This window comes from Trichoplax adhaerens, genomic scaffold, assembly GCF_000150275.1.
Source record: "Trichoplax adhaerens TRIADscaffold_1 genomic scaffold, whole genome shotgun sequence".
NCBI classification, from domain to species: Eukaryota; Metazoa; Placozoa; class Uniplacotomia; order Trichoplacea; family Trichoplacidae; genus Trichoplax; species Trichoplax adhaerens.
The window spans coordinates 6,709,767-6,723,734 of NW_002060943.1; the positions used below are offsets into that span (position 1 = coordinate 6,709,767).

A 13,968-nucleotide genomic window follows, 5' to 3' on the forward strand; every position below is an offset into this window, starting at 1 on the left:
ATCGTAATCCGTTATCAAATTGTTTTTCTTAGTTTCCTTTTTTCTTTTGGGTACTCTTTCTCTCTGCCAAGATAATACTTGTTTATTATCGAATGATAGAGTACAGCGTTGAATATCTTGTTATTAGATAATAAAAAAAATGAATCCAAGTTGTTGAATCGAATAGCGTCAAAATGGATAATGTAATGAATCGGAGAGAGTGATATGCTTAGATAAGATTATAAATGCAAACGATCCATTTTACAGATTATTCCAAAGCCATGATGGCGCTAGAAAAGTCATCTTGGAAAACGATCGAAACAACTATAGCAATGAGGAAGATCAGGAGATGTTAGCTGAAGTTCTGTCATTAATGAAACACAGACTATTTAAGAATGTTATGGACATTCAAGAAGATTATGCTAGGGTAAGACTTGTTCTAATAGCAATCGATGAATCTTCCTATTAGCATTATTATCAATACGCGCATCGATCCTTTGTCGACACAAAAATAAACTCTTACACAAATTGCGGACAGGATCGCCCAAAAATTTCTTTCCGAGCAATTTCAAGGCTTGTCCAATCTTAACCATCCCGGAAAAATGTTACTTTGATCAAAATTTGTATTTTATTGTTGGCAGTTAAGATACAATATAGTTTATCAGTATGCTGCTTTCATTCGTTCCCTACAAACTTCATACAATCCAATGGTAGATCACATAGCAACAATAGTTCATCTAAGATGAATCAACTAAAAATAAACGGATCGACTACGATACCGTTCTTGTAAATTCCGATCAAATGACTATATTTCCTTACTCATAGCCAACGGTTGAAATCGAGTAGGTTACTTTACAAAATCCAAGAAAGTGAACTATTGTAGAGATTCCTTGTACGACAAGTACGCAAACAATAGTGATAGCACTTCATAAATTAACATCAAGCTATTCTAAATACCTTTATTACAATCACTAAAAATCCATTAATCATTAATTAGTTAATAAAATACACAAATGCAATTACAGTTAAATGATTTCACATCTACCATTACCACTTTCGAATATTGTTATGCTTAAGGAAGAAGCATTGAATTCTGTAGAATAAAATAACCAACTAGAATTAGGTACTCACTGATTGACATCAATTACTTCTTTAGCGATAATTTACAAACAATGTACCTGTCATAAAGCTACCATGATCGATTGATATGCGTCTTTTAGAAACCTAGTAATACTTACTATAGAACATCCTATTCTATCATGTAGCACTAGTAAAATAGACGTCTTCAAACTACTAGAAATGGTAATCGCAATACGTAAGTTTTGATGATGGTGAATTCGATTTAAGCCAAGATAGCTGATAAGTGGTAATAATCACGTAGAAATTTGTTGACATATTATGTCCGTGTCCGTAGTATCTATGTTGATAGCCCATAACATGAATGTCCAATTAATTCTAGAGTTGCTTATATAACTTCAAGATTGAATTGGATATGACCTACATCGTAGTCTTTGTAGCTTGGCTAGTCCCCTAGGTTTGCTATAAATATCAATAACGTTGTGATCAATCTTTTTTATTACAAATTAGACATAGTATTATACTATGCGACAGTTCTGACCATGTTAATAATAGCGTACAATCTATCATTTGCTTGACATCACATTTATTTTACATCCCTTTTCCTGACCGACTGATAACTTGGAACATTGGCATTTACTTTATTTGCAATCATATAAATAGTTACATCATATCGGATTGAGCGCAAATACATGACGCTATGCTTATTATAAACTATACCAATTTGTTGCTATGGATGATAGTTGAAGACATTTTGTCCAGCTGCTAGTTATTTTCCTTTTCATTGCATTACTCCTATCAAAACAACTGTAACGAATCGCATCATACAGTACTATATAAAGTCTATATTATCATCTGATGAATATTCTATTTATGTTGACAGCGAAATATAAATAACTCCTGTATTGCTACTGTCATCTTATACATTAGGGATGTAATTCAAATAAAAAATTAAAAATGATAAGATGACAGCTACTGTGAAGATAGATCATGAATGATCAGTGTTGACAATCTATCCTATCGGCAGGTGCATCTGCGCAAAATAAACCAGTAGTCGGATAAATTTTCTACTCTAAAAATAAACTTGTCCATCTAACAATTCTCGTAGAACAGTAAAATTTATGCTTTACTACTGATCTGGTATCAATTTAGTAACAGTATCAAAATAACGTTATTATTCTACAATATGCAATATATATATATATATGAATGCGATAAATTTTTTCGTACAGTTATATATAATTTATTCGATATTGACTTACTAGCCGGAGGCGTGATTGCATACTTAAAAGTATGCAAAGAATAAATTCGACGAAACGTATGCTAGATAATTCAAATAGTTACATATAATGCTAAATCTATCTCGGCCCATGCTATACCTTTTGAATACAACACAAGAGATACCTCTATAATATTTTAATATTTAATTGCAACTTTGGGGAACTGCGCTACTGCAACTTGAACAACTATCAAACTCAAATAATACACGGTAAAAAAATCCAAGTCAATCCACTACCGTAATTAAGATATCATCACAATTATCAAACCCTCTGATTTCTCATAGTAGCAGGGTATTTTAAAGTTAGCAATATTCACAAAACTACACTCGTATATTTGCAATAACCATGATTACATGTACATGTACCGTATACCTCTTACGTATTTTAATCTGCTCAATTCAATCAGCCTACTATATGACTTGCAATTCGCTAAATTTCACAGTCGTAATTAAAAAAAGCTGTTCAAAATCAGACAAGCTAGCAGCTACGATAGAATCCGTTTTTAGAGGCTACAATCACTCTTTACATACTCAGTAATTATATGAATATATCATAAATTGTACTCATTACAATAATATACAACATTTTTCAATATGGAAACAGTCGTAATAATTTAATTACTATTTACATCCATACTTATTCGTTTGCACTTTTCAGTTTAAGTAAGTAAATCTAAAGATCCTTTCCGATTAGTCTATTGATTTTTTAAATATCATATGTATTTATATAGTTATTATAAACAAGATTATACTAAATCATAAATAAATGTAGATTAGTAATTTGCAATTGCATCCCAGGTATCGAGAACTTGTTCTTCAATCGCTTTTCATTTACAACTGTAATCAATATTGAGGCTTTCATTCTGTATATATCAGTCTCTCTCAACATCTGCCGAAAGAAGAAAGGCTGCAAAAGTTGATCTATCGAACGAAAGACGAAGTCTTAGAGATAGCTTTAAACATCGCTTTGGTATCAAGGACGATAAAAAGAAATCTCAATCTTCTGCCCAAGCGACTACATCAAGTGCACAAGTACCCAATAAATTGTAAGCTTAAATTTCTTCCTATGAAAAGATTACATTGAGGCTTTGATAACGTAGCCTCTGTGTGTTGCTACATAGAAACAGCATATGTTTAACATTGTGCACGATGGTGAATTTAATACATTGAATAATACGCGAGCCGTACATTCTGCAGTATCTTTATCTTGTAAATAACTTTTTCTACTTACAATTATTGCATTTAGCATTGATAAAATGTAAGTTTCTAAAAATTACATGAAGCCTTTTTGGCACGTATAAAAAAATAAATCAGTTACAAGAGTTAGATGTTCCCACTGTCTAGAAAAAATATTGTCTATCTTGTTTTACAAATTATATCACAAAAAATAGAGAACCAGATTTGAATCGTTGCCAATTATTTGTAGGCCAAAACAGGAAGTTCATAGCGAGAGCGTTGATCCAATAAATCACCAGCCGCAAGGGAATAGCGAAATGGACAGAGGACAAATTCCGAAATCGAAAATTTCTCCGAGGACTTCCGTCGTGGATTATGCAGATCTACACCAGTACGAAGATATTGATACATCCGCCGAGATAGTGTACGGCAATGGAATAGTGAATCAACAACGATCACCCATTACTACCCCTGTGAGAGAAAATCCAGGTTAATAAACGCTTTCTTGTCCTAATATCATTAAGATCGCAGCCAACATAAATTAGAATAATGAAAATTCTCAATTTTCTCATAAAATTCATTCTGAGGTTAATATTTTTCCATTTTGTATTTCTAGGATCGATAATTAACACAGCAAGGCTACTTCAAAATCAGTCTGTGAATAGTACTAATTCTGCAAGAACTACTCCTCAAAGATCTCCGATACATGGAGATGTTCCAGGAGTAACTCCACCTAGTACATTTCAAGATCCAAAACCCAAAACGTCTATAAATGAACAAGGGAATCGAAGGCCCAACCAAGAGCAACGTCCTAAACAGCCGAAACAGTATGATGTTTCCGCAGATAAGCAGCAACGGCCGCAAAATTTGCCAGTTGCTAAAAATGGAGAAGCAAGAAACATAAATAATTTATCCGATACCAATGGGGTAGCGCCCAAAACAGTCGCTGATCAACCTAGAAGCCCAAAGCGTACTACCCCAACGGAGAATCAACGACAACAGCCATCATATCAGCAAGCACCACCACAAGGTGTTCAACGTGGGGCTCCATCTAATATTAGGCCAAGCAATAACAAGTATGGCTATGATACTCCTCAAGCTCGGCCAGCACAAAATCCTGTACCACCACAAGGCTATCGACGAATAAACTCCAACGATAAATCACCTACATCTGATGTTATAGGACGTAAACCTCAACAACAAGGTGTTCGTTTTCCAAATCAAAATAATATGACGACGAATGAAAGGCAGTTCCAAAACTACCAGGCAAGGCCAAAAGTCCAACAACCGAATGTAAGACCTCAAAATCCGGCTCAGATGAGTAGAGTATCACCTACAGGTAACAATCCACCAAACTATAATCATCGCCCTTCGCAAGAGATAAAAAGTCAAGCGAATAATAAACCTGTGCGTTATGCTCTTCCGCCGCAGCAGCAGCAGCAAAATATTCAGCCTCGATCAGCTGGACCATCAGTCAATACCAGACCCCAGACTCAAGGCGGATATCGACCGCCATCCGCTGCAGTTAACAATTCAAATCCTCCTAGATATATTCGCCCCAACCAGTCAAGTGGGCTGCAAAATCCAAGGCAACGAATACCAGCTACCCAACAGATACAATATCAAGTCAATGCTCAGAAAGTAGAAAACGTATACGAAATTTCAACGACCAATGTCAACGAACGTATGGCTCTTAAAAATGTGACAACTAGTAAATCATCTGTTGAGCAACTTCACACAAGAACGCAACCTTCAGCAAATAGAAAAGTAATTCCCTCCAATAACACAGCGATCAGTAATACAGCTATTGCGTAAAAATAGACCTATAATTTAGATAGCATCAAGTTTATACGTTACTCTTTAAATGTAATACCTGTAAAAATTTATTAGACCTTTATGCGCTAACAAGCTTGATTTGTGGTAAGCGTCGATAATTGATTCAATTTCTTGATATTCTAGCCTAGAGGAGGTATCGTTGAAGGTGAAGACCGAGTCATTGAAATGATTAAGCCGAGTAAAGGCTTCGGATTAAGTTTACTTGGTGCTTCAGAATTTGGTGTCTACGTAGCCAAATTAAATGTCGGTGGAGCTGCAGAAATTGATGGGCGGTTTAAGAAGGGAGATCAAATTATTGAAGTCAATGGCTTTGAAATAGGTAATGAAGACGCTGATATTTGGTAAAAGCTACTTACTGTACCGTGATAGCTAATGCAACGCAGAATTAAATGATGCCTAGATAAAATTTATGCACAATGCAGTTATATTTCATTAATGAGTCAGTTAGAATAAATTTTAGAAGGTTGCGTAGTTAGTATATTCCTTTTGTACTGTACCGTATTATTTAAAAATTTCTTTTACTTGGTTCTCTAGATGGTATGTCCTATGGCGAAGCTGCACAGATTCTACGGGTACGTAGAAGTAAAATTTCTCTAAAATAAATACAATATAATTATTGCATAGGCAGACGCATAATAAAATAATATCGATTTTCGCCACAAATAGGAAATTGGTGTAGGCTCTCGAGCAACTTTCCATGTACGACATAACTCCACAGGTAATCATAAAAAATCTAGATCTTAATAGAACCAGTATAAATGTTGCTATTAAATATCTGAGAAAATAATTTATATTATACTCTACTATCTATACATTGGATGAAGAATAAAATTAGTTTTACACGGTACATGTTATACCTAAACTGTTTTATTTAGATCTTCCGCTACACTTATCATCAATTATATTAAATTATAATAACTTTCACTTCAAAATATAGGTCTAGCTAAATTTGAAGAGTTTAGAGAAAGAAAGAGAATGGGAAAAATTGCGAACAATACAGACTAATAACTTATTAAACGTTTTTCGACTGTAGCGGCAATGGTGTAAATAATGAATCCATGGCCTTGAGTTTATTCTGTATCGCCTCAATGTATTCATCTAATGTACTACTAACTGAATAAGTAAAGGGTATAATTTAATTTAGTTGATAAATAATACTAAGAAATGAAATTAAGTATTACATGATTGCAGTAAAGTTTAACTTGCCATCAAATATTCAATCACTGCCGGAATGATTGTTAAATTTCTATTTGCAACGATAGACTTAGATTTCTTGGATTTTAAACCAGGCAATGGTAGTATCATGCATTCTCGTAACCGCAAAGCAATGCATACACCGCATAATCTTAATGGTGACAACGTAACTTCGATTATCGAATACTGTTACAACTTAATACATTAAACCCAGAAATCTAAGGCTACTTGTAAAACAATTCTGGTATAATTAATCGAATCAATTGTAAGATGGATTCAGAAATCTAAAACTTGTAATATCATTAATACTATTTTGAATTCATCGCCAATGAAACACAGGGATAATATATATATTTTTCTTCATAGAAAATTCACTTTCATAAATAACTGTTGATGTCTGTTATTAACTTTAGGTATACTGTTTCTGTGACTATAATTACTTATAATGTAATAGCTGGTAATTAATAGAGTGTGACAAAAGCTGTTTATAACATCTAGCAATAGATACACATTGTTTATACGATAGTATCTTTGACAGTATGAAAAAATTATTTTTCATACACTCGTTTCAATTTGGTTCACATTCGTTGGATAGCAACAGCACTATCAAGACTAATTAATGAGCCTTCATCAAAATAAATATTCATATTTTGAAGTGATATAAATATAGCGATAATCACTTATTGTACGCTGAGAGAAAAGCAGCGGAAAGTCTAAATTAATGAACTATTTTCGTGAAGAGACTGAAAACTTCTATAACGTTTCTTTAAGGGGCAATCTTAAAATCCATATAGCTTAGTTATGGATTTTCATAATCGTTTTTCGTTGTAAGAGTAATAAGTCGAGAAATCTCAAAATATAAAATTTATTTTAGAGTTTCTATAATAATTATTAACGCGTGCAAGTACGATAATTTATCAAGCTGTTATTGAATAGTAATTGAAAACTTGACTTATCCGGCTTATTATCATTCAGTTAGTGACAGCACTTTTACTGTCTTTTATTGCATTATTTTCTACTCTAAATCTGCCAATTTGATGTTACCAAAGGATCTCAGTACTGTAATATTAGTTATATTACCTTAATCTTCTACGAAGTACATAGCAAACTATTATCGCAGAACATCCTTAAAATGTAGTTTCTTAAGCGCTCATTGGATGACCGAAAAAATTTCTAAATTATGTATTACTGTATTCTTATGTTGATTATAGGCAAGTTTGCATAGTTATCGTCCGTAGTGAATGATGATTGATTAAGAACTTGCGAACAAGCAATTAAAAATCCTAATTTGAATCTGGTAAGTCGCTAAAATAGCTTTAGCAGTCTTCTGTCGCATTGCATTTTTGTTCTTTATGGTTATTTCGGTATAAGTTGAGGTAATAGTTTTATGATTTCCACAGCTATTTGCATTGTAGGCGTAATAAAGTAATAACCTGCCCAAGAAAGATGATTTAGAAAGCACTTATTAAATAACAGTGGGAAAGTTTAACTTATACGTACAAGTGCTATATCCGAAAGTAATTGATTTTCTTAATTAATAATAGCAGCTGGTTAGAAATTATTCGATATGTAAATATACCTTTGGACTACTAGAAGAAGACTTCTCCTACGAGCAGTCCATAACATGGCAAACTAATAACCTAACCAAGAAAGATCATTTTGAAAGCATTTATTGCATGATCTTGCGAAAGTTCAACTTATATAAGCCCTGAATCAGAAAGTATTTGATTTTCATAATTAATGATAGCAGCTGGTTGGAAATTATTCTATATTGTTCGATTCCGATTTTATCAAACTAGACAGTATAGTTTAGCAATTTAAATTTTTTTCACTAAATTACAGTACGTATAAAGTCACTACCTATCAATTTCTGTTTCTACACAGCTATAAAAAATACTACTGTATAATGGGAAAAATATTGAAGGTATTTACAAGTATTATTGGCTTATTTAAGGACGAAAGTTCCGACAATAAAGAGAATCATAAGATTATGATTGAAATTGTTCAAACTACGGCTTCTTTACTCGAAGCTTTCATACGGACACTATGTCGAGAGAGAATTAGTATATACTCATAAGACTGAAACAGGAAACACCATTCGAATTAAAACACCTTCTTTAGTCCTAAGTCTATCAAACAGTCATGATGATGGTGTTATCGTGATTATCTTTATTTTTGATTTGTTTAGATCGATATATTACCGATCTTAATGGGTTCCCAACGTGATTATTTCACAACTGTGAAAATTCATTCATTATTGACATCTGCTAACGAACATAATCAGTTTGGAAACTGACTGTTACTTCTCACCTACTCTCACCATTCTTTCATTAGAAAAAGAAGTTATTTATTTCTGTATCTATCCCTCTATTGTGAAAATTAAACAATTTTTACAGTATTGCTATGCCTTTTCGAGATGGAGACATTCAGAATTGTAATTTTTTGGCGTCAAATTTACGTAAAGTGATCAAAGACAGAAAGAAGATTACAATGCGTTTATGTCTCCATCTTTCACGCACCTAATACCTTAAATGTTGCGTAAAATATTTTTAATTTAAAGCTACTGTTAATGAAATGATACCACCGCTTCGTCATCTCAGCATTTTCTCCAGTATTGCGGGCGCTGTAAATAATCGATAAAGTAAGCTAATCTTAAACTGAATATGAAATAATTGTTCAAGCTAGTAATGATTAATTTAGAAGTAGTCTTTTACGAGCAGCCATGATTTTTACGCTCAAAGAACAGGTCATTAATTGATTACCCCTACTTACATCTAAGAAATAACATTTATTCCTTGATAAATTTCTTTCGATGATGAAATAAAATAAATTAGATTTATTACAATTTTGTATTCTTTAGTAATCGATCAATAAGCATCTAGGGTTATGTTTTGCTTTTGATCGTAGAGTTGCTAGAGTAAAAATATGAAGTAAACAAGATGAATCACTTCTAGCCTCAATTCTGTCGGTAGTCATGAATCATCAATAACTGCTTACCCACAGCTTTTATTCTATTTCTCCCAACGAGACAGTAGCATAGTTTATGAATTAAAAATAGACCATGCATGGTTAGAATGATATCTCCAATAGGCAATAATATTGCCTTAAAGCTATGAAAAACTAATCAATATCTACCACCATTGAATTTAGCACAAACAATGTATTTTAATTTTTCAACTGTACACATCAAGCAAAGAAAGATTCAGACAGCTTTGTTATCAGATCGAATTCAAAAAGAAAACTTTCTCAAGAGTTTAGAATTTGACGCTATTATGATAGAGAAAAAATGAGTTTGGAATCGAGTTCCTTAAGGTAGAATAATAACGGACGACTGTCTGATTCTCTTTGTACTTACCGTTTCTACTCGTATATAGTCGCTGGTACCCAAATTCTTGAAAGCAAAGGCAAAAATGATATAAATAGATTTTCGTCGTCAGATATTTTCATGATAACAAATACCGAAATTCTCTCCATCTGCTCATGTGAAAGTTCCATCAGAAAGAAAATCTATACTGATTTCGATCTAAGCATCGTCGGATACCCTTAGGGATATCATCTATATTTCTTGGCAATTATTCGAACTTTAAGGTCTCTTCATTATTTAGAATTTAGCTTTGGATTGATGGCTCTGGTTAACCAATTTTATGACACTGGCTAAAGAATTTCAGATTCAATCTGGCATTAAGTCTTCAGTCATCCGAACTATTAATAAGCGCACCTACTTCGTGTCCTGTTGCCATCCTTTTCCAATCTGATGAGAAATTGTTCGAAAGTAAGTAAATATACTTCTAGTTGCTAATACACGTATTTCAGTATAACCATTTTGGCTAAATAAGTATATCACAATTTTACGGCAACTCCAACGCTTATTAAAAATTTCCCTCGCTAAAAGCACTGAAATCGCTTTCTCGTCTCAAATAAATTGTTTTAGTAAAACTAGAATCGTAGCTGTTTTATAGAAGAATTCAGTGGGTAGTTAGCGCATGTTATCTTTTCAAATAAGTATGACTATATAGCATTATCTTAGACTTTAATGTTATTTAAGGAGTAGAAAGCTCTTGATGATAAATATCTTAAGTCCAGTACTTTCCCAAATATATCAGATTCTAAAGTGATAACGGCTGTATTTAAATTAATAGAAGAAAAGTAGTAATATAGCAAATTAATCAAGTTCTAATTTTACGTCAAAATGCGGCCTGAATCAATTAATGATAGCGTATTTATCTTCTCTTGATAGTTTATTTGATGATCGAGTTTTGCAAAATTTCTCCGAAATATCGATAGAATTTTTACCTCTTATATATCGGATTAGTGTCCTCTTTGCCCATAGATAATTCAAGTCTGTATAAAATGTTGGAAGACATGCAAGGAATCCCGCTAAATATGAGCTATTACCATAAATCAACTACTGTCTATGTTTTTCATTACATCTACGGCATTATTGCTGGCCTAAGTATTGTGGTCAATTTAACCATCCTTTTGTTGATTGTATGCAATAAACATCTGCTTCGTAGACCGACAAATTTAATACTATGTAGTCTTGCCTTAGCCGATCTTTTCACAAGCATTGGTCTTTTCTTAACACCAAACGCAGTTATACCATGGCATTATTATCATCTTTTCATAACTATACTAGGCATCGATATGTTTTGCCTAGCATTAGCATCCTATTATTTATTTTTTACCTTTGGTTCGATATCAATAGTAACCATAACTATCATTGCTTATGAACGTTGGATCGCTATCAACAAAGCAAGGCATTATAGAAAAATTTTTACAGTCAAAAGAGCCATCATCATCTTAACCGCAGTATGGTTATTTATACCCGGTTTGAATATCGATCGTTTGATGATGATGAGAGCAAATCAAAATTGGACATTGAACGCATTTCCTTGCCGTCTAATTCAATTATCGAGCCACACGTTTAGTAAAGCCTGCTATTACCTTGCTTTAGAATCGCTAAGGATATTCATACCAATTCTTTTGATGATCCAGAAGTATTACTCGATTTCTAGACATTTTTATCATCGTCAGAGTGCGGTAAAGTCTTATATTATTCGCGGTCTAAAACGCAATCGAATTCGACGCCTTACTGTTATAGCCTCAACAGCTACAGCGATCTTATTAATATGCTGGTTACCGCACGAATTATATTATAGCCTTTATCTATTCCAAGCAGTGCCTCATAATGAGGCACTCAATCGGACATTTAAAGCAATGATAGTATTAAATACCGTTCTAAATCCAATCATGTATACAGCCATGAATACTTTCTGCAAGCGTAAGCTACTAGCTATATTAGGTCGAATAAACATATGCAATCTATTTACAGTTAAAGAAACCAGAACATTTCTTTCTATCCAAGATTACCATTCCTGTGGGCTGCCTGCAAGCAAGATTTACTATTAATGACATCTAGTTCATCATGAAGGGATCATCCTTTGCACTGTCGCTTTTATTTAAAATGCCTATTTCTTTGCATTGTGATTATTTCTACGTAATAACATCACTCTAGTATAAATCTTTATTATGTTCTTTAAATCATATAAAAACTGTTTCTTCAATTCATATCTATACTTATAGTGTATCCCTATTTATACAATAATCATATTTAAGTACTGGCATAGGTTGCCATCTGTACGAAGGCACCAGTTCGCAGTATTGACTCGCAAAGGATAAAAATATAGTCTTACACTTTCTATTTGCAGTTCTATCTATGTACTTTTATGCCTGATGACTTTATTACGTAACGCTATTACGTAAGCAAAATTGATTTATCTCGTTTAAATTTTAACAAACCGACTAAAGGTATTGTAATATATTTCTACGCGTTACTTCACATTGTTTATCCTGCACGTGATAAGTTTGATCAATTCTGATTTAGTAGCATTTAGTAAAATATATTTATGATTTATCTTGCTTGATAGGAAGCCATCGGTCAACACTACGGTGATCAAACCACATTTTTTATCACATTTTCAATATAATTAAACATTTTGATATTAACTTCCTTATATATTATTGCTTAACATTATAAATATAAATAATTAAAAACCTCATTGCCTCATTTTTATTTCATACTCTTAAGCTTACCAATTCCTGGCAGACATCTAGTGTAAATCCACCCGAGACCCATAAGTCCAACATAATTCTTATCGTAATTGAAAATAGTGTACGTAGTATATGATTCTATAAGCTGTATAGTATAGAATATTCAGTAGGTCTTTTATTCAATAGCGACAGCTAAGGGGCAATGTCATATTAATACCATTTCTGGTTACGGAAATTATCATCGACAGTACACCGGTGACAGTCATACATAGGTAACTTTAAAGTAATGTACAGACTGGTTTATTTATTTGTTATAAGTAGATTTTAGGCTTATGGTTCACAGTCTAATAAGTTCAACATTAAAACTGTTAAGGTTAGAATAATTCCTCAATACACCACGTACGAGCTGTGCGAATAGTACAAACCTCCTAATTCAACATACCAGCCGCAATCTATAATTACTATATTAGATTAAACCGACTATTCGGAGTCATACCGTTCTTGATAGCATACTTTTACCATAATTTAAAGTCGTACAACTACCGTAGTTAACTAATATCTCTACAACATTAACTGAAGAAGGCACTAATAGAAAAGATTTATGGCCTTCTTCCGTGATATAGACACTTGTATATGTGCGTATCCGTATACGCATAACACGCGTCTAATTACAGCTATTTATGGTAGAGCACGGTAAATAGGATTGCCATGTTCTATTTTTATTAGCAACTTCAAATTAAGTTTAGTATATATATACATAACATTTAGATAGTTAATCTGACTTTTTCCATACTTGCACTACCATACTTTTACTCTATTTCTTTGGATTAGTAAATCCATGCAATAGAGGCATAATATGCTAAACGATTACGATATTACGTTCTCTGGAATAAGGTTATTAGGATGTACGATACGTTGCTTTTAGTATTGAAAACCAGCTTCAAATTACTATGACTACTAAAAAATAAAAGTGAACTGAGCTTAGAGCTGAGCAATGAAATAATTGCATTAAACACTTGTAAGTATCGGCATCACCATATTGATCGTATAAACAGCACGGTACACGCGTTAACATTGAATCACTAAAAACTTACGCGCAAGTGTTCTAACATATAAAATACAGCTAACTGCGGAATAATAGACAGAATTGTAATTCTTACTTTCTATTGCTTTCTAAGTAGCATTGACAAGGCTTAAAGCATGTATCATTTTATGAAATAGACTTGCTTTAACTCCGACGGAGATACTGTTATTTCTTCATCAAATCTAACAATTTTGTAATTTAGATATGTAAAAGTTAGATCAACTAAAAAATGAACCTAATATGTCGCATGGCAAAGTAAGAATAATATTATTAAACTGTCATATCTGGTTTG

General features: G+C 32.8%; 1 protein-coding gene across 1 annotated transcript; it reads left to right on the top strand.

Annotated features, from left to right (window-relative positions):
• Positions 1–328: 328 nt before the first annotated feature.
• TRIADDRAFT_52022 (uncharacterized protein) lies at positions 329–6,352 on the top strand (the record flags this gene model as incomplete). The annotated part of the gene is made up of 8 exons (XM_002107950.1): positions 329–406; positions 3,212–3,381; positions 3,762–4,000; positions 4,128–5,278; positions 5,471–5,666; positions 5,882–5,919; positions 6,014–6,065; positions 6,285–6,352. The coding sequence occupies 8 exons, from the start codon at positions 329–331 to the stop codon at positions 6,350–6,352; spliced, it is 1,992 nt and encodes a 663-aa protein (XP_002107986.1).
• Between the last annotated feature and the right edge of the window lie 7,616 nt (positions 6,353–13,968).